This window comes from Poromitra crassiceps (assembly GCF_964638095.1).
Source record: "Poromitra crassiceps genome assembly, chromosome: 1".
Lineage (NCBI taxonomy): Eukaryota > Metazoa > Chordata > Actinopteri > Beryciformes > Melamphaidae > Poromitra > Poromitra crassiceps.
This window is the reverse complement of record NC_139623.1, coordinates 111,290,613-111,318,496: the sequence shown is the minus strand read 5'-3', so window position 1 is coordinate 111,318,496 and position 27,884 is coordinate 111,290,613. Positions and strand designations below refer to the sequence as shown.

Below are 27,884 nucleotides of genomic sequence, written 5' to 3'. Positions count from 1 at the left end.
GTAGGTAGGGGTATTCGCCAGGGCTGCCCACTTTCAGGCCAGCTCTATACTTTGGCCATAGGGCCTCTGCTCTGTCTGTTAAGGAGAAGGCTGCAGGGAGTCTGTGCACCTCAGCTAGGATTTAGCCTACCGGTCTGTCTCTCAGCCTATGCTGACGACCTGACCGTGCTGGTCAGGGATGGGCGGGACACTAGCGCAGTGGAGGGCTGTCTCCATATTTATCAGAGGGCTTCTTCTGCCAGGGTTAACTGGGGTAAGAGTGAGACTCTGCAGTGTGGGCGGTGGGAGGGGGGGGGTGCCTCCACCACTAACTGGGGGCCTGCAGTGGAGTCACACAGGTGTGAAACTGTTGGGGGTGTACCTGGGCTCGGAGGGGTATGTAGCACAGAACTGGGAGGGGAGGCTACAGGCTATTGATGCCAGACTTGCTAAATGGAAGTGGTTATTGCCTTTTATGTCCTACAGGGGTAGGGTGCTGGTTATCAATAACTTGGTAGCGTCCTCCCTGTGGCATAAGCTGGCTGTGCTCAATCCCCCTGGAGGCCTACTGGCCGAAATCCAGAAGAAGCTTGTGGATTTTTTCTGGTCGGGCCATCACTGGTTGAGGGCCGCTGTTCTCTACCTGCCTGTCCAGGAGGGGGGACAAGGGCTGATACATCTGGAGAGCAGAGTGGCAGCTTTTCGGCTCCAGGCGGCACAAAGACTGCTGTACCATGCTGGTGTCTGTTGGGGAGAACCGGCGCGTGCGTTGCTGCGGAAGGCTGGTGGTCTACGTCTGGACCGCCAGTTATTCCTGATGGAGCATGACGGTCTGAACACAGTGGGGCTCTCAGGATTCTACACTTCTGTTTTGAGAGCCTGGAGACTGCTAAGGCCTACACGAGGGGGAGGTGTAGTGCCGGGGCCATGGCTGTGGGAGGAGCCCATTTTCCACAACCCTTTGCTGCCACTGGGGTCTACATGCTCTGCCACGCTGAGACACCGCTTCATGGCCGGGGGAATCACCAAGCTGGGCCACCTGTGGTCTCCGGGGGGAGGGGGGTGGAAATCCCCCCATGAGCTGGCACAGCAGGCAGGGGTGACCTCCCTGAGACTGGTAGAGGGCTTCTTGAGGGAGGTCCTGAGGAACTTGCCGGACAATGTGCGGGACTGCTTCAATGTGCCACAGGGGGACGGGACTCCAGCGTTTCCGGAACTGGAGATAGCTGCTGAGGATGGGGGTTGGCAGGATGCTGCAGGGAGGCTGCTGTGCTTCTCCACTCCGAGCCTGGGGAGGTTCAGACAGGCAGGCAGCAAGGCTCTGTATGCAGCCTGTGTTAAGGTGAAGAACCGGGGGGCTTTACAGGATGTCAGGGAGCATCAGTGGGAGGAGGTGATAGAGGACCAGAGCCCTGTAAAGTTTAGGTGGAGAGTGCTCTACAAGCTTCCTCTCCCTAAAAGGTCTGGCGATTTACAGTGGAGGGTGCTTCATGGCGCCCTGGCGACCAATAGGTTTATAGCCCGGTTTACTCCAGGGGTCGGCAGTGAATATCCTTTCTGTAATGCCAATGAAACTGTAATACATGTTTTTCATGAATGCCGCCGTTTGGTACATGTTTTTACTGTTTTGAATGGTTTGTGTGTGAAGCTGGGTGAGGTTTTCAGTGTCGAAGTTTTCATTTTGGGGCCTGTGTATTCACTCAGAAGGAAACAGGTGTGCACTTTGATGAACTTCCTGTTTGGGCAGGCTAAGCTAGCCATTTGGCTAACAAGGCTAACATGCAGGAACAAGGTGAGAGGTGCTGGGCCCACTGATCCTGTGGCTATGGTCAGGGGGATGGTCACAGCTCGTCTCAGGATTGAGTACATGTACTATGAAATGAATAATGATGTGGAGGCTTTCATCAGTGTTTGGGGGCTGAGGGGGGCAGTCTGCACTGTGGGGGAGGAGGGGCTGGTCATTTGTATTTGAGTGTGAGTAGCCGGTGTGGTTTTGTTAACCTGGCTTTCTGTGCATCTGTGGGGTTTTGTTGGCATGTTTTTTTTTTATCCCTGCTCTGTGTGTGTGTGTGTGTGTGTGTGTGTGTGTGTGTGTGTGTGTGTGTGTGTGTGTGCGCGCGCGCGCGTGCGTGTGGCGAGGCATTTTGAGTTTGTTTAGGTTTTGGCTTTGTTAGGTCGCTCTGTTTTTTTAAAGATAAGTTGACTGTTCATTAAAGGAACATCAAAAGTCTCTCTATGCTCTGGCCACTAGACTCTGTTCATGTGGAATATCCTCTCTCTCTATGGCTCTGGCCACTAGACTCTGTTCATGTGGAATAGTCTCAGATTCAACCCCATTTAATCCCACCAGGCACAATAGTGACCATGAAACTATTTCAGTTATAAGACTCTAAAGATGTTACTGAATGATGTATCTATGCATTTCCAGCAAATATTGAAATAATAAAGGGTCTCAATGTGCAGTGTCACATGGTTAGTGTAAATTGTTATATGACCAGAGCTGTTTACTTCCTGGTTGCACCAGGAGAAGGGCTTGGTTGCATCAAAGCTACCAAACAAAGGGTTATTAAAGTATGTTAACATAAAGATAGGACAAGGGTTTTTGGCACACATCCTCTTGAAGGTGTCTAGTGTTGATATATGCATTTGCAATTACTCAACTTTGTTCAGTGTGGTCATAGAATGAGTAAACATGTTGACGGCAACAATAGTGACCGGTGCCTCTAGGTATACACATACATTAGGGATGGGTCATGCTTTTCAAATGTACGTCAGCCATGTCAAGAGTGGTTTTTCAGAGGAGAACAAGGTACAGATGGCGCCAGCCTTCACCAACGCAGTGCGGCTCTACTGCCAACCTCATGGGCACTACAGCACCTGGGACATGACATGTGGCATACTGTCACAGATACTGTCTAAACTGGTGATGGAGGGCCTCCTCCCCAAATGGAGGGAGCTCATCTCCCTTGACTCAAAGGCAAGAAGCACGAGAGGCAGAGAAACTGGATGCTGATCAGTGACATGGTGTACAGCCTATTGCAGCACCAGGGCCAAACACAGTACAAGGCTCTGGTGCAGCAGTGTGAGGTGGGATGTCCCATGCTGCAGGCCTCCATATTAACAGACATGGACCAGATCATCACCAAGGAGCATGTCAGCAACAAGATGTGAGCGGTGGTCCTCCCCAAGGCAGAGAAGCTGCTGAAGATGAGCATCCAGCCCTACATAAGCTCCATCCTAGATGCCCTGATGGAGCCAACCATCCGTGACTTCCCTTAGGTCTGCAACATTTTCTTCAGAGAGCTGGACATGAGCAAGAACACCCTCAACAAAGGGAAATGACCGCAGCACGGTGAGGAAGCGTTTCTTCCACGGGTTCTCCTGCAGATCTTCATCCCCTACATGCTGAGCAGCTCAGCCCCTGCTGCACCTCCCAGCTTCTCCCATTTCCTCCTGGTGGAGAACATTTTCAAGGAGGTGGTGCTGCTCCGTCATGGACATCATGATGAATGTGAAGGAGGTAATGCTTCAGTGCGAGTCAGAATCTGTACGGGGACAGCATCGTCCTCACCAGCAGCGACTCCAACCTGCACCTTCTGGGTGCAAAGCCATCCATCGACTTTGCCGGGAAGTACAGGGCCCAGGAGGAGGTGCACAGAGTCGGGGATGATGGCGAGGGCGAGGAGTCCCAGAGGAGGATTCAAGATTCAAGATTCAAGATTCAAGATTTTTATTGTCACTCCATGGTACAAGTATCACGTGTGAAATTCTTGTGCTGTGGACTCCGTTTACAACATAGTACAAATATAACAGGGCATATGAGTGCAAAAACATCAAGAGACACAACAAGCAATAAGGCAGTATAGTGATAAGACAAGTCAGAGACAGTGGCATATTCACCTATTCACATAGGTGCACATGTCATGTGCATACTTTAGACGTGCTTAAACATTTTAAATTCGGCGTATTTGACATACAGGTGCAAATAGCGTATTCCTTATTAAACATACAATTAAACTCTGCGTTTTAAATTCGGCGTATTTGACATACAGGTGCAAATAGCATATTCCTTATTAAACATACAATTAAACATTAGACATACGTAATGGTAGCAGCTACAGTACGGTACAGTCCGGCTACTTCACTATTTGTGTATGTTTCGTGGCCTGCGGGAAGAAACTGTTCCTCAAGCGATTTGTGCGTGCTTTTGGAACCCTGTATCTTCTCCCTGAGGGTAACAGGGAGAACAGGCTGTTGTGGGGATGGTTTGTGTCTTTGATGAAGCAGGTGGTGTCCATGATCCAGGTGGAGGGCTCTCCAGTACTTCCTGGTGAGTCGTGGAGGAAGGGGAGGATGAGAACAGCCAAGTGCACGAGCCAAGCCAGAGTGAAAACAGAACCGCAGTCCCAAAACATCAGTCCCATCAGTGGGTGAATGTGCACACTAGAAGCACACTAGAAGCACACTAGAAGCACACTAGAAGCACACTAGAGGAAGTAGATGACACCAAGCAGGGAGAGGAAAGTCAGCGGCGGAGGGGGAACTCCCACCCACCAACCCGGAGGCACCAGCAGCTTCAGAGCTGTTACCGCCCTCGTCACAGAAATGGAGCAGGGCCCCACGTTGCCACCACAGAGCCCCCCAGAGGTCACGTCGGACTTCCCCCCACTGCTGCACGATGACAGCGGCTTGCCACTGGTGAAGAGGTGGTGGAGCAAGAACAGGAGTGGCGGTGCCCTCCAGCATCGAGGCTCAGCCCTCTAGCACAGAGGCTTCACCCTCCAAGACAGTCTCCCCCCTCCAATGTTTAATAGCACAGGGCACCAAGGGGGTTAGGCAAAGGTCAGTGACACGTTGGAGTTGGGGTGATGCACTGGATGTGAGGGGGTTGGGCTTAAGCACTGCTAGCCACTTGGCTGGGGTTAGGGTTTGGAGATGGTGTGGCTGGTTGGTGAGTGTGGCTGGATGTTGGAGGCTCCAGGGGAAGGGCCTGCACCCCTTTCCCCACTAGATGGCAGATTGAATCCACCTGAATCTGTGCCTTTCTTTCACTCAGCAACAACCTTGTGTCTGCTCAGTCTACCTGCTCTACTTAAAGGAGAACTAACCTCCAAAACACTTTTTTTCAGCTTTTAACCAATATATATGACTTTGGGGGTGATGTGTGAAGAATTCTGGTCAGAATTTCCACATTTGACACCAAACTGTTGCCATTTTACCATTTGTATCATTTTTCAGCAGCATATCTGGCATAAGCGCCCTCTTAGGGTCAAAGACTGCTTTTTTTTTCTTTTCTCAAATGAATGGGATATTTGACACGTCGTGACGTCACGGTGACCCAAAGACTATGGGATTTCAAGATAATTACTCCCCTACCCCCCCTGTACCCTTTCAGCTCCTCAGAACTCCAAGCCTATTCTTATTGAAGTTTGCTCTTAAAATACTGAACCAAACGTTGTCAAAGTTGGCACATGTCTTAATTATAGTTAGTTTCCCGCTGAATGTGTCACTACTTTATTAATATCTTACCTGAATAAGCTCGAATGATGATGTATATATTATCAGTCCGAGTTGCAAGCAGCTGTCTCCAGCCCAGGCATGCGGGAGAGAGTCGTACTGTAAACCTCATGCACTAGCTCCAAGCTCCGCGGGCGCGCGCAGCAGAGCAGAGCTCTCTGTGCTCTGAGAGTAGAGAGAGCAGTCTGATATTTCCGCAAACAAATATGGTCGCAGTTTAGCGCACATGTAAAATATAACGCTATACTACGACGTGACAACGTGACAAAGCTTCTCTAAACACATCGGCTACTATCATTTCCCTGCATCCCTCCTACTGAGATTATATCGGTAATGATTTTGGACAGACTGAATGCGGGGAGGAGGAGGAGGAAAGATCTGCAGCTGTGCCCTGAGTAGAGACACTCGCCTCGCTCCGACTACTGTGCCTGTCTGTGAAAAGCGTCCTGTCCAGTCGCACCTTCGCAAACAGATGCGGAATTCCCTCAATCCTGTACCCAATCTCAGACTGTATTCTCTAAATCGCACACCAGCTATTTCTGTCTGTTTGTTTGTTGCTCCGTGAGGTTACAAGCGCCCCATGCATGCAGCAGGCTGTTTCGCAAGCCGGGGTCTGGCAGGAGGGAGGAGGCGCAGGCAGCCTGCACTGCGCTGAGAGGAAAAAACTTTTGCACAACTTTTAACAAGAATCACGAAAAGTTCCCAAACTAAAATGAAAAAGGGACTATATGGCAACTTGGACGAGGGAATGACGTAGAGAAATCTCGCATTGTGTTACCCCAGAACGGGGGGTTTGTCGTATTGTGCAGTGTGCTGCTGTAACGAGCCCATGCCACTTTGCTCTCGTAACGTAGTTTAACACTGCCATAGAGTTACATGCAGAAAAATAATTAAATTTCTAGTTCGCCACTGAATTACCAAATTGATATAACTTTCAACCATTTTGAGCAAAGCTCTTTCCAAACAGGCCACCAGCGTTGGCTAGTTGTTGATATTTATACAGATATGGGCCCTCTCAAATAAATTATTTTTGAGGCAATAGGCAAACTGTAATGGCGTCGATTTCCGAAAAAAAATCTGGACTTCAACACAGCCAAAGAGTCCAGTATAGACAAGAGCATATGTCATTTCTTGGTTTTTTCCATAGGTATTTTCAAATCACTGTTCTAATACATATCTAGGGGGTTAGTCCCCCTTTAAGAACATTAACAAGTGCAAACCTTTAAAGTGTAACTTACCCCCAAAACACTTTTTTTCAGCTTTTAACACATTGACTGCCAGCCTTTTTTCAATGCTGTAGGTAAGTTCTGCCAGTTTTTTTTTTGAGGATTCTAGGCTCATTTTACAAGTGCCGAGGATTCTTTTCTGTTAGGACTTCGTGAACACCAATCATCTAAAAATAACTAATAGAATGTGTGCTTTCTCTGTCTAAAAGAGTTAGTTTGTAGAGTTAGTAGTTATGTAAGCATTAGCAATTGAATACAGCATGGTTTCAGCGTCAGAAAAAATATTCCGAGATAAACGGCTTTTTGTGAAATTCGATAGAACAGTCACTTTAACCATTCATTTTTGGCATCAGTAAGACCTAAACAATAGTTTTGAACAGTAATTTCCTCCATAACAGCAGGAAACTCCCCTCTGCTCAACTCCTCCCTCCGTGGGCGTTCTTTTTGGCTGCAGCGCCGTGTCACAAGCACTTTCCTACTTGTGCAAATGCACTTTCTCATACTCTCGACCTCTCAAATAAATTTCTGAATAGAAATTAAATTACTCTAAATTAGAGCGAAAAAGAAACAAAAAAGAATGGGTTGAAAATCCCATTCTAAAAGCCTTTTATGGCCGTTTCCAATTTGGTGCTATTTTCCAAGGCAAAATGACCTGCTGCTTGTCACGAGTCTCACTGCCCCGCTGCCGCTGTGCCTGCCTGTGCCTGGCTCCCCGAGGAAGCCCGGCTGGACTCGCCCGCCTCCCGGAGCCCTGGCCGAGAGCTCCGATGAAGCCCCTGCGACTCTGGTCATATTTACGCTGCGTGCCTCAAAGTGTGCTCCATCCGCAATCCACCATGCAAGTTTGACATCCCGCACCGCCAGCAATCAGCGCGAAAACGAAAGTGTTTTCGCCCCATCCATTTTGATGATAATGGCTTCCATGCTGCTGTCTTGGCTTGCTTGGCTCTCAATAGTCTGAGCACCGTCTCCACTCAGTGGGTCAGCGGAATGGATTGCACACGCTCGATTTTTGACGACTCAACTCGTCGTTGGCAGTGAACAGCTGGATTGTGTTTGACGACTCAACTCGTTGTTGGCAGTCAACGTGTTAACCAATATATATGACTTTGGGGGTGGTGTGTGAAGAATTCTGGTAAAAATTTCCACATTTGAGACCAAACGGTTGCCATTGTACCATTTGTATCATTTTCAGCCGCATAACTGGCATAAGTGCCCTCTATGGGTTGAACACTGCTTTTTTTTGCCCTCAAATGAATGGGAGATTTGATACGTCACGATGAACCAAAGACTATGGGATTTCAAGATAGTTACTCCCCTACTCCCCCTGTACCCTTTCCCGGCTCCTCACAACTCCAAGCCTATTCCCTTGATGCCACAAGCATTTTCCTACCAATATGGTGCTACAATACACACAGCTCATTGGCTGTTTGTGTCACTTGACCTGTTATTCACCTGTTAATTGATTACAATCGCCTGTTATTTCCTACCAACTCCTATGTAACACAATACTATCAATAAACGCCACTATAATCATAAAAGGAAGGAAATGGCATTGTGTTGCTGTAAATCATTCCCAACCTTTTTCATACTAAGGAGCCCGAATTTAGTTCACATTGTGGCATATGAGGAGATTTGGTCTCTCAGATGCAAATCAGATTTATTTTTTTTGTATGTAGCCTAGATATGATTTTGTCCAGAATTCCATATATATTAGGTTGAGAGACAACAGAGAATGCTGGAATCCTCTCAAGGACCACTGGTGGTCTTCTGTGCCCCACATTGAGAGCTACTCAACCACTTGATTGTGCAGAGAGAGAGAGGAGGAGGGAGGGAGGGGTTATTGTGTGTTTGCAGCAGCTCCGAGCCCGCACCAAAGTGAGCCTCCCCTCACACAGCAACTTTCATCCCCGCCGTCATTTCCGCAAACAAATCTCATCGCAGTTTAGCACACATGTAAAATATAACGCTATACTACGACGTGACAACGTGACAAAGCTGCTCTAAACACATCGGCTAATATAATATATTTCCCTGCATCTCATACTGAGATTAGATCGGTATTAAGTTTGGACAGACTGGAATGGATTGAGCCGAGGAGGAGGAGGGAGCTCTGCAGCTCTGCCCTGCGCTGCACTCGAGAGGAAAAATCAGAGGTGCAGCAGTACAACTTTTAACAAGAATCATGAAAAGCCCCCAAACGAAAAATTAAAAATGGATTTCATGGCGCGGTATATGGCAAGTTGGACGAGGGAATGACGTGGAGAAATCTCGCATTGTGATTACTTGAGCGTGAGAGCGGGGCGTTTGTCCTGACTATTGTGCTGTGCTGCGGTCTCGCGTCACTAATCTCTTTTAACGATAGTTACAGAGCCCCACATACACACAAATGGGAGCCAATAAAGTGAATTTCTAGTTCGCCACTGAATGACAAAATTGATATAACTTTCAACCATTTTGAGCAACGCTGTTTCCATACAGGCCACCAGCGTTAGTTGTTGATATTTATAAAGATTTTGGAGCTCTCATAACTTTGTCTTGTGATGTTTTGGGGAAACTGTCATGGCGTCGATTTCCGAAAAAAAATCCTGAGCTGAGCACAGCCAAAGAGTATTAGTGAGACAAGAGGATACGTCATTTCTTGGTTTTTCCCATAGGTTTTTTCAAATCAAGCAGCATGCCGTTTTGTTACATATCTGGGTGGTAAGCTCACCTTTAAGCACACGAGCACCACCCACATCCCCTAGCCTAGACACTCCTCCTACCCACTCTCTAGCCTAGACACTCCTCCTACCCACTCTCTAGCCTAGACACTCCTCCTACCCACCCTCTAGCCTAGACACTCCTCCTACCCACCCTCTAGCCTAGACACTCCTCCTACCCACCCTCTAGCCTAGACACTCCTCCTACCCACCCTCTAGCCTAGACACTCCTCCTACCCACCCTCTAGCCTAGACACTCCTCCTACCCACTCTCTAGCCTAGACACTCCTCCTACCCACCCTCTAGCCTAGACACTCCTCCTACCCACTCTCTAGCCTAGACACTCCTCCTACCCACCCTCTAGCCTAGACACTCCTCCTACCCACCCTCTAGCCTAGACACTCCTCCTACCCACCCTCTAGCCTAGACACTCCCCCTACCCACCCTCTAGCCTAGACACTCCCCCTACCCACCCTCTAGCCTAGACACTCCTCCTACCCACCCTCTAGCCTAGACACTCCTCCTACCCACCCTCTAGCCTAGACACTCCCCCTACCCACCCTCTAGCCTAGACACTCCCCCTACCCACTCTCTAGCCTAGACACTCCCCCTACCCACCCTCTAGCCTAGACACTCCTCCTACCCACTCTCTAGCCTAGACACTCCTCCTACCCACCCTCTAGCCTAGACACTCCTCCTACCCACCCTCTAGCCTAGACACTCCTCCTACCCACCCTCTAGCCTAGACACTCCTACCCACCCTCTAGCCTAGACACTCCTCCTACCCACCCTCTAGCCTAGACACTCCTCCTACCCACCCTCTAGCCTAGACACTCCTCCTACCCACCCTCTAGCCTAGACACTCCTCCTACCCACCCTCTAGCCTAGACACTCCCCCTACCCACCCTCTAGCCTAGACACTCCCCCTACCCACTCTCTAGCCTAGACACTCCCCCTACCCACCCTCTAGCCTAGACACTCCCCCTACCCACCCTCTAGCCTAGACACCCCCCCTACCCACCCTCTAGCCTAGACACTCCTCCTACCCACCCTCTAGCCTAGACACTCCCCCTACCCACCCTCTAGCCTAGACACTCCCCCTACCCACCCTCTAGCCTAGACACTCCCCCTACCCACCCTCTAGCCTAGACACTCCCCCTACCCACCCTCTAGCCTAGACACTCCTCCTACCCACCCTCTAGCCTAGACACTCCCCCTACCCACCCTCTAGCCTAGACACTCCCCCTACCCACCCTTTAGCCTAGACACTCCCCCTACCCACCCTCTAGCCTAGACACTCCTCCTACCCACCCTCTAGCCTAGACACTCCCCCTACCCACCCTCTAGCCTAGACACTCCCCCTACCCACCCTCTAGCCTAGACACTCCCCCTACCCACCCTCTAGCCTAGACACTCCTCCTACCCACCCTCTAGCCTAGACACTCCTCCTACCCACCCTCTAGCCTAGACACTCCCCCTACCCACCCTCTAGCATAGACACTCCTCCTACCCACCCTCTAGCCTAGACACTCCTCCTACCTACCCACACTCTAGCCTAGACACTCCCCCTACCCACCCTCTAGCCTACACACACCCCCTACCCACCCTCTAGCCTAGACACTGCTCCTACCCACCCTCTAGCCTAGACACTCCCCCTACCCACCCTCTAGCATAGACACTCCTCCTACCCACCCTCTAGCCTAGACACTCCTCCTACCTACCCACACTCTAGCCTAGACACTCCTCCTACCCACCCTCTAGCCTAGACACTCCCCCTACCCACCCCTTCGATCCCAACTCTACCACCTTCCTATCCCTAGCCCCTACCCCCACACCCCCTTGCCCGCACATCCTAAAAAATATCGAAATGGAAAGTAACTTGTACTTTGAGTAATTGTTTTACTTTTACTTGTGTAGGTTTCTCAAATAGTAATTTTATGAGTCATTTTTATGGGCGTAATTGTATTTTTACTTGAGTATAGATTTTCAGTTCTCTATGTTAATAAAAGTATAGTTTGTTTCTAAGATGATGTAGAAAAGTTATTTTTCTCTTGCCAGTGCCTTTCCTTCATATCCTACGAGCTTTGGTTTCATTTTGTTTAACATTTAATTCTAGAAGCATTTAATGATATTCAACCAGGTAGGCTTACAGTATAACCACAAATCATCTTACCTTGTGTCTGAAGGTCCAGGTTTGTTACTGAAGTCAGTGTCTTTGGACCAGCCAGGCATAGACAGGCAGTTGGGTACTGGAGGCTCTGCTCTCTGGCGGGTGGGGGGTGATGCTGTTGACAAATGTAAAAGTAGATTTGAAATGTAGAAACATTGGGCACCACTGCCTACGGGGGTCGTGGAGGTACTGCCGGGGGTCTGCCAATTTTTATCAAAATAATTTATGTGGACATTTTAGAAATGCATTTTAGACAAACAATAATAATATTGAGACTTACAGTCTAACTAGTCATCTTACCTTGTGTCTGAAGGTCCAGGTTCTTTCTTTTTTTCCTTCTTGCTTTTTCCGCTTTTCTTCCAGGTTCATTACTGAAGTTTGGATTACTGTGTTTAGACCAGTCAGTCTTCATAGACAGGCAGCTGGGTACTGGAGACTCTGCTCTCTGCCTGTGCAGCTGACCTCTGCAAACACAAATGTTTGATACATCATCATTAGCTCTAGTAAAGACAGACAACGTCTTGCAACATTGCATTGCACATTGTCAGTCTTTCTGATATCTGGAGTTTTTGATAACATGGTCTGTTGATACGTGTCCAGGACACCAGGTTTTGTGTCAGTGGTATCCACGGCAACAAATGAGGAAAGAAGGCCCCTCCCATTCAGCTCTTTGACACAGTACTGCACATTCCAAACTCAATGCAGTCCCACTGAGCACGCTCAGTCAACGTCGGGGCCGGGTAGCTTTAGAACTGAATGCCCTTCTGGGATAAATTAAGTCATCTGAATCCAAAACAACCTGCTCTCACCCTGTAAGGTAGGACCATAACACCATTTCTGGAACAGAGGTTAACGTCAATGGCTTGTAAGGGTGTATTCACACCTCTAGGTCATTTGCTTTGTTCCGAATCAGGGGCTTAATTGATACAATTGTTGCATTTATGCCTTGGTTCGTTTGTGTTCACACAGCCACAAATCAAACAATCCAAATAGTATTGCCAAACCTCATGGATTGGCCAGCAGTCAATAAGATTTTTTTAAATCCAATGATTTTCCAAGTCCTGCAACACCATTCCAAAATAGTTTATGCTATCCACTAACTCCTGATAAAATCTGTTTCTGGAATGTGATTTTGTAAAATCAGATTGGAATTCATATGAGATTATGTTTTCCTAAACCTTCAATCTGTTCCAAAATTATTCATTAATGTACTCAAGGCCGTAGCGGCAATATACATTGAGAACGACAAATCCTACCCCAATATTTAAGCCTGATAAAATGTGTCCCCCCCAATAAATTGATGTAAAAAATAAGAAAACAGAGATTTACTGCGCAATACAGCTGTTCGTGGCAATACCACGGAGCCAGCGTTCCTAGGCAGGCCCGGACTGGCCATCTGGCAGTTCTGGCAAATGCCAGAAGGGCCGGTGTGCGTATGGGCCGGACTGGACCGCAGAAAGACAAATAAATATATATAGTAGGCTAATCAATTTCACCGGCCCAGCACTGCACTGGGCCGGCCTATTTTTATAGAGGGGTTGTTCCCCTACTGGCAAGTGATTATAGCATGGTGTGAGAGACGGACCTCCCCTCTGCTCTGCTCAAAGTGGCCTGTTCCATCTCAAACACCGCAGAAGTTCAAACAATGTCCTTGCACAATATCTACAGGTAAAATGGACATAAAACAAAGGTCTTAACGCCTTTATATTCATAAAGCCTTTATGTTGATGGCCATCACAAAGGAGATACTTTATTTTTTATTGGACTGCATCATTGAGAACAGCGCACTGATGTGACTGTCTGCTTCTGATCTGGTAGGCAGAGCCAGATTAACACCCCCAGGGGCCCCGGAGCACTGAAGCTCCCAGGGGCCCCCCTACCCATCGTCCGGCAACACAGTCTCACAGAAAATTGTATAATACCAACGTTTTGGACCAACGTTGCTATTTTACAATTTCGGCTTGAAAATTGTAAAATAGTAACGTTCTGAGATTTTAGGGTTAGGATTAGAGTATTTATCAGAGGGCTTCTTCTGCCAGGGTTAACTGGGGTAAGAGTGAGACTCTGCAGTGTGGGCGGTGGGAGGGGGGGGTGCCTCCACCACTAACTGGGGGCCTGCAGTGGAGTCACACAGGTGTGAAACTGTTGGGGGTGTACCTGGGCTCGGAGGGGTATGTAGCACAGAACTGGGAGGGGAGGCTACAGGCTATCGATGCCAGACTTGCTAAATGGAAGTGGTTATTGCCTTTTATGTCCTACAGGGGTAGGGTGCTGGTTATCAATAACTTGGTAGCGTCCTCCCTGTGGCATAAGCTGGCTGTGCTCAATCGCCCTGGAGGCCTACTGGCCGAAATCCAGAAGAAGCTTGTGGATTTTTTCTGGTCGGGCCATCACTGGTTGAGGGCCGCTGTTCTCTACCTGCCTGTCCAGGAGGGGGGACAAGGGCTGATACATCTGGAGAGCAGAGTGGCAGCTTTTCGGCTCCAGGCGGCACAAAGACTGCTGTACCATGCTGGTGTCTGTTGGGGAGAACCGGCGCGTGCGTTGCTGCGGAAGGCTGGTGGTCTAGGTCTGGACCGCCAGTTATTCCTGATGGAGCATGACGGTCTGAACACAGCGGGGCTCTCAGGATTCTACACTTCTGTTTTGAGAGCCTGGAGACTGCTAAGGCCTACACGAGGGGGAGGTGTAGTGCCGGGGCCATGGCTGTGGGAGGAGCCCATTTTCCACAACCCTTTGCTGCCACTGGGGTCTACATGCTCTGCCACGCTGAGACACCGCTTCATGGCCGGGGGAATAACCAAGCTGGGCCACCTGTGGTCTCCGGGGGGAGGGGGGTGGAAATCCCCCCATGAGCTGGCACAGCAGGCAGGGGTGACCTCCCTGAGACTGGTAGAGGGCTTCTTGAGGGAGGTCCTGAGGAACTTGCCGGACAATGTGCGGGACTGCTTCAATGTGCCACAGGGGGACGGGACTCCAGCGTTTCCGGAACTGGAGATAGCTGCTGAGGATGGGGGTTGGCAGGATGCTGCAGGGAGGCTGCTGTGCTTCTCCACTCCGAGCCTGGGGAGGTTCAGACAGGCAGGCAGCAAGGCTCTGTATGCAGCCTGTGTTAAGGTGAAGAACCGGGGGGCTTTACAGGATGTCAGGGAGCATCAGTGGGAGGAGGTGATAGAGGACCAGAGCCCTGTAAAGTTTAGGTGGAGAGTGCTCTACAAGCTTCCTCTCCCTAAAAGGTCTGGCGATTTACAGTGGAGGGTGCTTCATGGCGCCCTGGCGACCAATAGGTTTATAGCCCGGTTTACTCCAGGGGTCGGCAGTGAATGTCCTTTCTGTAATGCCAATGAAACTGTAATACATGTTTTTCATGAATGCCGCCGTTTGGTACATGTTTTTACTGTTTTGAATGGTTTGTGTGTGAAGCTGGGTGAGGTTTTCAGTGTCGAAGTTTTCATTTTGGGGCCTGTGTATTCACTCAGAAGGAAACAGGTGTGCACTTTGATGAACTTCCTGTTTGGGCAGGCTAAGCTAGCCATTTGGCTAACACGCAGGAACAAGGTGAGAGGTGCTGGGCCCACTGATCCTGTGGCTATGGTCAGGGGGATGGTCACAGCTCGTCTCAGGATTGAGTACATGTACTATAAAATGAATAATGATGTGGAGGCTTTCATCAGTGTTTGGGGGCTGAGGGGGGCAGTCTGCACTGTGGGGGAGGAGGGGCTGGTCATTTGTATTTGAGTGTGAGTAGCCGGTGTGGTTTTGTTAACCTGGCTTTCTGTGCATCTGTGGGGTTTTGTTGGCATGTTTTTTTTTATCCCTGCTCTGTGTGTGTGTGTGTGTGTGTGTGTGTGTGTGTGTGTGTGTGTGTGTGTGTGTGTGTGTGTGTGTGTGTGTGTGTGTGTGTGTGTGTGTGTGTGTGTGTGTGCGTGCGTGTGCGTGCGTGTGGCGAGGCATTTTGAGTTTGTTTAGGTGTTGGCTTTGTTAGGTCGCTCTGTTTTTTTAAAGATAAGTTGACTGTTCATTAAAGGAACATCAAAAGTCTCTCTATGCTCTGGCCACTAGACTCTGTTCATGTGGAATATCCTCTCTCTCTATGGCTCTGGCCACTAGACTCTGTTCATGTGGAATAGTCTCAGATTCAACCCCATTTAATCCCACCAGGCACAATAGTGACCATGAAACTATTTCAGTTATAAGACTCTAAAGATGTTACTGAATGATGTATCTATGCATTTCCAGCAAATATTGAAATAATAAAGGGTCTCAATGTGCAGTGTCACATGGTTAGTGTAAATTGTTATATGACCAGAGCTGTTTACTTCCTGGTTGCACCAGGAGAAGGGCTTGGTTGCATCAAAGCTACCAAACAAAGGGTTATTAAAGTATGTTAACATAAAGATAGGACAAGGGTTTTTGGCACACATCCTCTTGAAGGTGTCTAGTGTTGATATATGCATTTGCAATTACTCAACTTTGTTCAGTGTGGTCATAGAATGAGTAAACATGTTGACGGCAACAATAGTGACCGGTGCCTCTAGGTATACACATACATTAGGGATGGGTCATGCTTTTCAAATGTACGTCAGCCATGTCAAGAGTGGTTTTTCAGAGGAGAACAAGGTACAGATGGCGCCAGCCTTCACCAACGCAGTGCGGCTCTACTGCCAACCTCATGGGCACTACAGCACCTGGGACATGACATGTGGCATACTGTCACAGATACTGTCTAAACTGGTGATGGAGGGCCTCCTCCCCAAATGGAGGGAGCTCATCTCCCTTGACTCAAAGGCAAGAAGCACGAGAGGCAGAGAAACTGGATGCTGATCAGTGACATGGTGTACAGCCTATTGCAGCACCAGGGCCAAACACAGTACAAGGCTCTGGTGCAGCAGTGTGAGGTGGGATGTCCCATGCTGCAGGCCTCCATATTAACACATTGACTGCCAGCCGTTTTTTTCTTGCTGTAGATAGCTTCTGCCAGGTTTTTTTTTGAGGATTCTAGGCTCATTTTACAAGAGCCGAGGTTTCTCTTCTGTTACGACTTCGTGAACACCAATCATCTAAAAAGAACTAATAGAATGTGTGCTTTCTCTGTCTAAAAGAGTTAGTTTGTAGAGTTAGTAGTTATGTAAGCATTAGCAGTTGAATACAGCATGGTTTCAGCATCAGAAAAAATATTTAGAGATAAACGGCTTTTTGTGAAATTCGATAGAACAGTCACTTTAACCATTCATTTTTGGCATCAGTAAGACCTAAACAATAGTTTTGAACAGTAATTTCCTCCATAACAGCAGTAAACTTCCCTCTGCTCAACTCCTCCCTCCTGTGGGCGTTCTTTTTGGCTGCAGCGCCATGTCACAAGCACTTTCCTACCTTTGCAAATGCACTTTCTCATACTCTCGACCTCTCAAATAAATTTCTGAATAGAAATTAAATTACTCTAAATTATAGCGAAAAAGAAACAAAAAAGAATGGGTTGAAAATCCCATTCTAAAAGCCTTTTAGAATGGGATTTGTTTCCAATTTGGTGTCGGACTAGGGGGCAGTCCCCGCTTGTCACCAGTCTCATTGCTTTGCTGCGGGTGTGAGCCTGTCTGTGCGGCCGCTCTTTGAGGAAGTCTGGTTAGACTCGCTCGCTTCTTGGAGTTTTGGTTGAGGGCTTTGATGAAGCTTTTGCGATTCTGGTCATATTTATGCTGCGTGTTTCAAAGTGTGTCCCACCCGCAATCCACTATGCAAATCTGCAATCCCGCACCGCCAGCAATCAGCGCGAAAACGAAAGCGCCTTCGCCAATCCACCTTCATGAGAATGGCTTCAGTCACACTGCTTTTTGCTTGCCTTCCTCCTTCCTTGTCACCACTTAGTGGGTCGGTGGAATGGGTTGTACACGTTGTACACGTCCAATACCTATATAAGAGATGTAAAAGGGTTCGATGCACATCCCACCGTCAAAAAAAAAAAATCGATTTTCGAGTCAACTCGTCGCTGGCAGTGAACAGCTGGATTGTGTTTGACGACTACACTCGTCGCTGGCAGTCAAGGTGTTAACAGACATGGGCCAGATCATCACCAAGGAGCATGTCAGCAACAAGATGTGAGCAGTGGTCCTCCCCAAGGCAGAGAAGCTGCTGAAGATGAGCATCCAGCCCTACATAAGCTCCATCCTAGATGCCCTGATGGAGCCAACCATCCGTGACTTCCCTTAGGTCTGCAACATTTTCTTCAGAGAGCTGGACATGAGCAAGAACACCCTCAACAAAGGGAAATGACCGCAGCACGGTGAGGAAGCGTTTCTTCCACGGGGTTCTCCTGCAGATCTTCATCCCCTACATGCTGAGCAGCTCAGCCCCTGCTGCACCTCCCAGCTTCTCCCATTTCCTCCTGGTGGAGAACATTTTCAAGGAGGTGGTGCTGCTCCGTCATGGACATCATGATGAATGTGAAGGAGGTAATGCTTCAGTGCGAGTCAGAATCTGTACGGGGACAGCATTGTCCTCACCAGCAGCGACTCCAACCTGCACCTTCTGCGTGCAAAGCCATCCATCGACTTTGCCGGGAAGTACAGGGCCCAGGAGGAGGTGCACAGAGTCGGGGATGATGGCGAGGGCGAGGAGTCCCAGAGGAGGATTCAAGATTCAAGATTCAAGATTCAAGATTTTTATTGTCACTCCATGGTACAAGTATCACGTGTGAAATTCTTGTGCTGTGGACTCCGTTTACAACATAGTACAAATATAACAGGGCATATGAGTGCAAAAACATCAAGAGACACAACAAGCAATAAGGCAGTATAGTGATAAGACAAGTCAGAGACAGTGGCATATTCACCTATTCACATAGGTGCACATGTCATGTGCATACTTTAGACATGCTTAAACATTTTAAATTCGGCGTATTTGACATACAGGTGCAAATAGCGTATTCCTTATTAAACATACAATTAAACTCTGCGTTTTAAATTCGGCGTATTTGACATACAGGTGCAAATAGCATATTCCTTATTAAACATACAATTAAACATTAGACATACGTAATGGTAGCAGCTACAGTACGGTACAGTCCGGCTACTTCACTATTTGTGTATGTTAAGGAGTCTCGTGGCCTGCGGGAAGAAACTGTTCCTCAAGCGATTTGTGCGTGCTTTTGGAACCCTGTATCTTCTCCCTGAGGGTAACAGGGAGAACAGGCTGTTGTGGGGATGGTTTGTGTCTTTGATGAAGCAGGTGGTGTCCATGATCCAGGTGGAGGGCTCTCCAGTACTTCCTGGTGAGTCGTGGAGGAAGGGGAGGATGAGAACAGCCAAGTGCACGAGCCAAGCCAGAGTGAAAACAGAACCGCAGTCCCAAAACATCAGTCCCATCAGTGGGTGAATGTGCACACTAGAAGCACACTAGAAGCACACTAGAAGCACACTAGAAGCACACTAGAGGAAGTAGATGACACCAAGCAGGGAGAGGAAAGTCAGCGGCGGAGGGGGAACTCCCACCCACCAACCCGGAGGCACCAGCAGCTTCAGAGCTGTTACCGCCCTCGTCACAGAAATGGAGCAGGGCCCCACGTTGCCACCACAGAGCCCCCCAGAGGTCACGTCGGACTTCCCCCCACTGCTGCACGATGACAGCGGCTTGCCACTGGTGAAGAGGTGGTGGAGCAAGAACAGGAGTGGCGGTGCCCTCCAGCATCGAGGCTCAGCCCTCTAGCACAGAGGCTTCACCCTCCAAGACAGTCTCCCCCCTCCAATGTTTAATAGCACAGGGCACCAAGGGGGTTAGGCAAAGGTCAGTGACACGTTGGAGTTGGGGTGATGCACTGGATGTGAGGGGGTTGGGCTTAAGCACTGCTAGCCACTTGGCTGGGGTTAGGGTTTGGAGATGGTGTGGCTGGTTGGTGAGTGTGGCTGGATGTTGGAGGCTCCAGGGGAAGGGCCTGCACCCCTTTCCCCACTAGATGGCAGATTGAATCCACCTGAATCTGTGCCTTTCTTTCACTCAGCAACAACCTTGTGTCTGCTCAGTCTACCTGCTCTACTTAAGAACATTAACAAGTGCAAACCTTTAAAGTGTAACTTACCCCCAAAACACTTTTTTTCAGCTTTTAACCAATATATATGACTTTGGGGGTGGTGTGTGAAGAATTCTGGTCAAAATTTCCACATTTGAGACCAAACGGTTGCCATTGTACCATTTGTATCATTTTCAGCCGCATAACTGGCATAAGTGCCCTCTATGGGTTGAACACTGCTTTTTTTTGCCCTCAAATGAATGGGAGATTTGATACGTCACGATGAACCAAAGACTATGGGATTTCAAGATAGTTACTCCCCTACTCCCCCTGTACCCTTTCCCGGCTCCTCACAACTCCAAGCCTATTCCCTTGATGCCACAAGCATTTTCCTACCAATATGGTGCTACAATACACACAGCTCATTGGCTGTTTGTGTCACTTGACCTGTTATTCACCTGTTAATTGATTACAATCGCCTGTTATTTCCTACCAACTCCTATGTAACACAATACTATCAATAAACGCCACTATAATCATAAAAGGAAGGAAATGGCATTGTGTTGCTGTAAATCATTCCCAACCTTTTTGATACTAAGGAGCCCAAATTTAGTTCACATTGTGGCATATGATGAGATTTGGTCTCTCAGATGCAAATCAGATTTTTTTTTTTTGTATGTAGCCTAGATATGATTTTGTCCACAATTCCATATATATTAGGTTGAGAGACAACAGAGAATGCTGGAATCCTCTCAAGGACCACTGGTGGTCTTCTGTGCCCCACATTGAGAGCTACTCAACCACTTGATTGTGCAGAGAGAGAGAGGAGGAGGGAGGGAGGGGTTATTGTGTGTTTGCAGCAGCTCCGAGCCCGCACCAAAGTGAGCCTCCCCTCACACAGCAACTTTCATCCCCGCCGTCATTTCCGCAAACAAATCTCATCGCAGTTTAGCACACATGTAAAATATAACGCTATACTACGACGTGACAACGTGACAAAGCTGCTCTAAACACATCGGCTAATATAATATATTTCCCTGCATCTCATACTGAGATTAGATCGGTATTAAGTTTGGACAGACTGGAATGGATTGAGCCGAGGAGGAGGAGGGAGCTCTGCAGCTCTGCCCTGCGCTGCACTCGAGAGGAAAAATCAGAGGTGCAGCAGTACAACTTTTAACAAGAATCATGAAAAGCCCCCAAACGAAAAATTAAAAATGGATTTCATGGCGCGGTATATGGCAAGTTGGACGAGGGAATGACGTGGAGAAATCTCGCATTGTGATTACTTGAGCGTGAGAGCGGGGCGTTTGTCCTGACTATTGTGCTGTGCTGCGGTCTCGCGTCACTAGTCTCTTTTAACGATAGTTACAGAGCCCCACATACACACAAATGGGAGCCAATAAAGTGAATTTCTAGTTCGCCACTGAATGACAAAATTGATATAACTTTCAACCATTTTGAGCAACGCTGTTTCCATACAGGCCACCAGCGTTAGTTGTTGATATTTATAAAGATTTTGGAGCTCTCATAACTTTGTCTTGTGATGTTTTGGGGAAACTGTCATGGCGTCGATTTCCGAAAAAAAATCCTGAGCTGAGCACAGCCAAAGAGTATTAGTGAGACAAGAGGATACGTCATTTCTTGGTTTTTCCCATAGGTTTTTTCAAATCAAGCAGCATGCCGTTTTGTTACATATCTGGGTGGTAAGCCCACCTTTAAGCACACGAGCACCACCCACATCCCCTAGCCTAGACACTCCTCCTACCCACTCTCTAGCCTAGACACTCCTCCTACCCACTCTCTAGCCTAGACACTCCTACCCACCCTCTAGCCTAGACACTCCCCCTACCCACCCTCTAGCCTAGACACTCCTCCTACCCACCCTCTAGCCTAGACACTCCTCCTACCCACTCTCTAGCCTAGACACTCCTCCTACCCACTCTCTAGCCTAGACACTCCTCCTACCCACCCTCTAGCCTAGACACTCCTCCTACCCACCCTCTAGCCTAGACACTCCTCCTACCCACCCTCTAGCCTAGACACTCCTCCTACCCACCCTCTAGCCTAGACACTCCTCCTACCCACCCTCTAGCCTAGACACTCCTCCTACCCACCCTCTAGCCTAGACACTCCTCCTACCCACTCTCTAGCCTAGACACTCCTACCCACCCTCTAGCCTAGACACTCCCCCTACCCACCCTCTAGCCTAGACACTCCCCCTACCCACCCTCTAGCCTAGACACTCCCCCTACCCACCCTCTAGCCTAGACACTCCCGCTACCCACCCTCTAGCCTAGACACTCCTCCTACCCACCCTCTAGCCTAGACACTCCTCCTACCCACCCTCTAGCCTAGACACTCCTCCTACCCACCCTCTAGCCTAGACACTTCCCCTACCCACCCTCTAGCCTAGACACTCCCCCTACCCACCCTCTAGCCTAGACACTCCCCCTACCCACCCTCTAGCCTAGACACTCCCCCTACCCACCCTCTAGCCTAGACACTCCTCCTACCCACCCTCTAGCCTAGACACTCCCCCTACCCACCCTCTAGCCTAGACACTCCCCCTACCCACCCTCTAGCCTAGACACTCCCCCTACCCACCCTCTAGCCTAGACACTCCCCCTACCCACCCTCTAGCCTAGACACTCCTCCTACCCACCCTCTAGCCTAGACACTCCCCCTACCCACCCTCTAGCCTAGACACTCCCCCTACCCACCCTCTAGCCTAGACACTCCCCCTACCCACCCTCTAGCCTAGACACTCCTCCTACCCACCCTCTAGCCTAGACACTCCTCCTACCCACCCTCTAGCCTAGACACTCCCCCTACCCACCCTCTAGCATAGACACTCCTCCTACCCACCCTCTAGCCTAGACACTCCTCCTACCTACCCACACTCTAGCCTAGACACTCCCCCTACCCACCCTCTAGCCTACACACACCCCCTACCCACCCTCTAGCCTAGACACTCCTCCTACCCACCCTCTAGCCTAGACACTCCCCCTACCCACCCTCTAGCCTAGACACTCCTCCTACCCACCCTCTAGCCTAGACACTCCTCCTACCTACCCACACTCTAGCCTAGACACTCCTCCTACCCACCCTCTAGCCTAGACACTCCCCCTACCCACCCTCTAGCATAGACACTCCTCCTACCCACCCTCTAGCCTAGACACTCCTCCTACCTACCCACACTCTAGCCTAGACACTCCTCCTACCCACCCTCTAGCCTAGACACTCCTCCTACCTACCCACACTCTAGCCTAGACACTCCTCCTACCCACCCTCTAGCCTACACACTCCTCCTACCTACCCACACTCTAGCCTAGACACTCCTCCTACCCACCCTCTAGCCTAGACACTCCCCCTACCCACCCCTTCGATCCCAACTCTCTACCGCCTTCCTATCCCTAGCCCCCACCCCCACACCCCCTTGCCCGCACATCCTAAAAAATATCAAAATGGAAAGTAACTTGTACTTTGAGTAATTGTTTTACTTTTACTTGTGTAGGTTTCTCAAATAGTAATTTTATGAGTCATTTTTATGGGCGTAATTGTATTTTTACTTGAGTATAGATTTTCAGTTCTCTATGTTAATAAAAGTATAGTTTGTTTCTAAGATGATGTAGAAAAGTTATTTTTCTCTTGCCAGTGCCTTTCCTTCATATCCTACGAGCTTTGGTTTCATTTTGTTTAACATTTAATTCTAGAAGCATTTAATGATATTCAACCAGGTAGGCTTACAGTATAACCACAAATCATCTTACCTTGTGTCTGAAGGTCCAGGTTTGTTACTGAAGTCAGTGTCTTTGGACCAGCCAGGCATAGACAGGCAGTTGGGTACTGGAGGCTCTGCTCTCTGGCGGGTGGGGGGTGATGCTGTTGACAAATGTAAAAGTAGATTTGAAATGTAGAAACATTGGGCACCACTGCCTACGTGGAGGTACTGCAGGGGGTCTGCCAATTTTTATCAAAATAATTTATGTGGACATTTTAGAAATGCATTTTAGACAAACAATAATAATATTGAGACTTACAGTCTAACTAGTCATCTTACCTTGTGTCTGAAGGTCCAGGTTCTTTCTTTTTTTCCTTCTTGCTTTTTCCGCTTTTCTTCCAGGTTCATTACTGAAGTTTGGATTACTGTGTTTAGACCAGTCAGTCTTCATAGACAGGCAGCTGGGTACTGGAGACTCTGCTCTCTGCCTGTGCAGCTGACCTCTGCAAACACAAATGTTTGATACATCATCATTAGCTCTAGTAAAGACAGACAACGTCTTGCAACATTGCATTGCACATTGTCAGTCTTTCTGATATCTGGAGTTTTTGATAACATGGTCTGTTGATACGTGTCCAGGACACCAGGTTTTGTGTCAGTGGTATCCACGGCAACAAATGAGGAAAGAAGGCTCCTCCCATTCAGCTCTTTGACACAGTACTGCACATTCCAAACTCAATGCAGTCCCACTGAGCACGCTCAGTCAACGTCGGGGCCGGGTAGCTTTAGAACTGAATGCCCTTCTGGGATAAATTAAGTCATCTGAATCCAAAACAACCTGCTCTCACCCTGTAAGGTAGGACCATAACACCATTTCTGGAACAGAGGTTAACGTCAATGGCTTGTAAGGGTGTATTCACACCTCTAGGTCATTTGCTTTGTTCCGAATCAGGGGCTTAATTGATACAATTGTTGCATTTATGCCTTGGTTCGTTTGTGTTCACACAGCCACAAATCAAACAATCCAAATAGTATTGCCAAACCTCATGGATTGGCCAGCAGTCAATAAGATTTTTTTAAATCCAATGATTTTCCAAGTCCTGCAACACCATTCCAAAATAGTTTATGCTATCCACTAACTCCTGATAAAATCTGTTTCTGGAATGTGATTTTGTAAAATCAGATTGGAATTCATATGAGATTATGTTTTCCTAAACCTTCAATCTGTTCCAAAATTATTCATTAATGTACTCAAGGCCATAGCGGCAATATACATTGAGAACGACAAATCCTACCCCAATATGTAAGCCTGATAAAATGTGTCCCCCCCAATAAATTGATGTAAAAAATAAGAAAACAGAGATTTACTGCGCAATACAGCTGTTCGTGGCAATACCACGGAGCCAGCATTCCTAGGCAGGCCCGGACTGGCCATCTGGCAGTTCTGGCAAATGCCAGAAGGGCCGGTGTGCGTATGGGCCGGACTGGACCGCAGAAAGACAAATAAATATATATAGTAGGCTAATCAATTTCACCGGCCCAGCGCTGCACTGGGCCGGCCTATTTTTATAGAGGGGTTGTTCCCCTACTGGCAAGTGATTATAGCATGGTGTGAGAGACGGACCTCCCCTCTGCTCTGCTCAAAGTGGCCTGTTCCATCTCAAACACCGCAGAAGTTCAAACAATGTCCTTGCACAATATCTACAGGTAAAATGGACATAAAACAAAGGTCTTAACGCCTTTATATTCATAAAGCCTTTATGTTGATGGCCATCACAAAGGAGATACTTTATTTTTTATTGGACTGCATCATTGAGAACAGCGCACTGATGTGACTGTCTGCTTCTGATCTGGTAGGCAGAGCCAGATTAACACCCCCAGGGGCCCCGGAGCACTGAAGCTCCCAGGGGCCCCCCTATCGTCCGGCAACACAGTCTCACAGAAAATTGTATAATACCAACGTTTTGGACCAACGTTGCTATTTTACAATTTCGGCTTGAAAATTGTAAAATAGTAACGTTCTGAGATTTTAGGGTTAGGATTAGAGTAGGGGGAGGGGTTAGAAACAGAAAATCTCCGTAAACCACGCCCAAACCACGCCCACCGCTGTAGACACATACGTTACCATTTTACAATTTCTTAGCCGAAATTGTAAAATAGCAACGTTTGTCCACAAACGTTGCTATTTTACAATTTTTTTGGAGATCGGGTTGCGTCCGGATGTTTGGATGTTTTTTCACCATATTTAGAGGAATAACTCATTTTAAATTAACATTAGTATTATACTGTTATGTTATTATTCCGTTTCTGAGATTCAGTTTCTCACTCAATCATAGGCGATTCCAGGCTTTGCAAAGATGTAGCACCAGCAGGATAAATATAGTAGTCTGAGTGGGGGGTTTCGGTTTTGGACAAAGAAATTGTGTACATTTTAAAGTAAAATGCATGAATCTGATGCACTCTGAGAGCAAAAGGAAGAGGCTAATCTTCACATTAATATCCTCTTCACTGTGCTGTGGCTTTACAATGATGAAAAAATAATTGACATTACATTTCCAATACAAAACAGCAGAGGGTGCCGCAGCACCACAAGCACCCCCACTTCCCGTGCCCCTGGTCACCACTTGCCCAAAGGCATCCAATGAGACTAAATCATCAGACTTAATCTTCTTGGAAACACATTTTATTTTGTCCTGATTGGTCTTAGATTTGTGTCATAGTTCTGTGGAGCCCAACATGAGCCCGACAAAAAAAAACAAAAACAATTTTTTTTTTTTTTTTTTTTTTTTGGAGGGCCCCTTCACTCTGAGGGCCCCGGGGCACCTGCCCCGGTTGCCCTATGGTTAATCCGGCCTTGCTGGTAGGACATGCAATTGATATTTAATATATACATGGCTTTGTTAAGACTGCGTTGCTTAATGTGCTGTGTGTTTTGGCTGGGGTGCCATGCTCATGTCTGCGTGTGCTGGTGTGAATGTGTCTGTGACTGCATCATTGGCTGTGTAGGCTACGCATTGTGTCAAGTGCTGTATCAAACTTGGACTGTTGCTAGCTAGACTTACATCACTGTAAAATGGAGCTAATGGCTATGACAAAATCTAATCAAATGGGGGTCTGTTGCCCGGATGTGGACTAAATTAGGGGGCTTACTCCTTAACACGTTCATTGCCGTGGACGAGATATCTCGTCAAAAAAAATCCAACGGTTGACTGCCATGGACGAGATATCTCGTCAAGCTGTTTTTTCAGTGGTTTCCACTAGCTAGGGCCCTTGGGCAATAGGTGAATGTGGATCCGACCTCTCCCGCTGCCCCGGAAGTACTCTAACAAAGATTTGTATATAAGGAAGGCGGCATCCTTTCTTCCGGGTGGGTTTTAGTAGGTTGGTGAGATTTGAGAGACATAGCATTACATAGCGATTTATAGATAGAGAAATTCAGCAATATAGTCAGATTTAGAGCGAGTTGGTTAGCGTAGTTGATTTAGTTTGTTAGTTGTTAGTACAGTAGTAGTGTTTAGTATAGTCTTTATAGTAGATTTAGTTTAGATAGTTAGTTAGCGCGTAGTTACAGTTAGTGTTCATTGAAGTTAGCTTAGCTCATTTAGCGTTAGCGTTAGCGTCAGTTCATTTTAGTATTTAGCGTTTATTCTAGTTCAGTTTGATCGAGTTGGTAGCCGGTAGATTAGCCTTATTTCAGTTCAGTTTGATCTAGTCGTAGCAGTAGTTGTTTTATTTCAGTTTAGTTTAGTTAGTATTTTCAGTTTTTAGTTTAGTTGGGAGTGGGTGCGTGTTTGTGCCATGCCGGCCAAACGCAAGCGGTCTTCGGCCAAACGCAAGCGATCGGCGGATCAGCGATCATTGCTCGATTTCTTTTCCGTCCGAAATGAGCTTGTGCCGGAGACCGATTCCGAGGTCTCGGATGAAGAACGGGGTGAGCCCCTGCATGTCGCGGCTGCGGCTGCTGGGCTGACTGAGTCCGAGTCGAGTGACCTCACGTCTTCCCCAGACGCGGAGGATTCTGAAGAAGAATGGGCCCCGTCCAGGAGCGAAGCTCCACAGAGCAGTGGTAAGACGATGTTTGAGATGACTTGTGTAACTTTTGTAAATGTAATTACTATGACTGTACAAAAGCCAGCAGTCAGTCAATTCATTTTACTGAATTTCAGACTCTGAAGATGAGCCTGTAGCCAGCTGTAGCGCTACAGCATCTGGTGCCACAGCCTCTGGTGCCAGGAAAATGGGTAAGATCACACTTCAGAATCAGGTTTATTTTCACATCACAGGTTCCAGCCAGAATTCCAGAAATTCTAGAACTCCAGAATTCAGTACCACACATATAAAAAACACTATTTTATGGTAATTATGTATTTCTATAATTTGCAGATGGAGCTGGAAGTGGGAAACGTCCTCAGCCTGCAGGTCCTCCTGAGTGGTGTGATGTTGACTGGGAGCCAACCCACATCCCCTTCACAGCAGAACCGGGTCCTCATAGTGGTGGTGCTGCTCAACCAGTGGACTTCTTCCAGCTCTTCCTGAACGATGAGCTGCTCCAGGATATTGTAGA

The 27,884-nt window shown here is 48.0% G+C and overlaps 1 protein-coding gene across 1 annotated transcript in view; it reads right to left on the bottom strand.

Annotated features, from left to right (window-relative positions):
- LOC310772693 (uncharacterized protein) overlaps positions 1 to 27,884 on the bottom strand; it is a gene marked incomplete at its 3' end in the record, with an annotated part of 82,936 nt that overhangs the window by 29,748 nt on the left and 25,304 nt on the right. Inside the window, exons 4-7 of the mRNA XM_083632559.1 lie at positions 23,660 to 23,823; positions 23,370 to 23,481; positions 11,895 to 12,058; positions 11,598 to 11,709 (exon numbers count right to left, since the gene is read on the bottom strand). Coding sequence (XP_083488685.1) covers positions 11,598 to 11,709; positions 11,895 to 12,058; positions 23,370 to 23,481; positions 23,660 to 23,823 — 552 coding nt within the window. The remainder of the gene's footprint in view (positions 1 to 11,597; positions 11,710 to 11,894; positions 12,059 to 23,369; positions 23,482 to 23,659; positions 23,824 to 27,884) is intronic.